Source organism: Echinops telfairi, unplaced genomic scaffold (assembly GCF_000313985.2).
Source record: "Echinops telfairi isolate 266 unplaced genomic scaffold, ASM31398v2 ScPeMD7_24;HRSCAF=84, whole genome shotgun sequence".
Taxonomy (NCBI): domain Eukaryota; kingdom Metazoa; phylum Chordata; class Mammalia; order Afrosoricida; family Tenrecidae; genus Echinops; species Echinops telfairi.
Genome location: NW_022103921.1, coordinates 2,626,966 through 2,627,633, shown reverse-complemented (window position 1 = coordinate 2,627,633; position 668 = coordinate 2,626,966). Strand labels below are relative to the sequence as shown.

The following is a 668-nucleotide window of genomic DNA, read 5'->3' as shown; positions in this document are numbered from 1 at the left end:
CAGCGGCGCGGACCCCAGGAGCAGTCGCGCCGCGGACCGAGCCTTCGACGTCGCCATAGCGCGGTGAGGCGGGGCCGAGCCCCTCGCAGCGCGGCGCCCCGGGCCCGCAGACGCCACGCTCCGGCCGGCGGCTCCTCCCGCCGCGAGGCCGCCCACTTCCGGTGGGGGAGGGGCAGCGCGAGACCGTTACGAGGAGCGTGGCTCCCGCGTGCGGCCCGCGCATGCGCGCCCCGCCCCCCCGCCTCCGCCCCGCCCCCCCAGCCCCGCTGAAGCCGACTCGCGGGGCTTTGCCCGGCTTTCGCCGTGACAGCTGGAATCCGCGAGCCGCTCCGCGGGAGAAAGACCGGGCTTTCTCCTCCCGCGGACAGTCTTGGAAGCTCTCCGGCTTCCTGGGAGCCCGCTCTGACTCAATGGCGGCGATGGAAGCCCGACGGAAGATGCCCGAAGCTGGACGCCTGGAACAACGTAGCCCGTGATTCCTTTTTCCCTATTTGTCTGTCAGGGGTCCCCAAACTTTGTAAACAGGGGGCCAGTTCACTGTCCTTCAGACCCGTTGGAGGGTCGGACTATAGTTTTAAAAAAAACACAACTATGAACAAATTCCTATGCACACTGCACGTAGCTTATTTTGAAGTAAAAATAAAACAAATGGGGCAGAAACACCCAGC

The 668-nt window shown here is 65.6% G+C and overlaps 1 protein-coding gene across 1 annotated transcript in view; it reads right to left on the bottom strand.

Moving 5' to 3' along the window:
• The window catches only part of UGGT2 (UDP-glucose glycoprotein glucosyltransferase 2), a 264,346-nt gene extending 264,123 nt beyond the window's left edge, over positions 1–223 (bottom strand). The window contains exon 1 of the mRNA XM_045289053.1: positions 14–223. Coding sequence (XP_045144988.1) covers positions 14–223 — 210 coding nt within the window. The remainder of the gene's footprint in view (positions 1–13) is intronic.
• Positions 224–668: the final 445 nt, after the last annotated feature.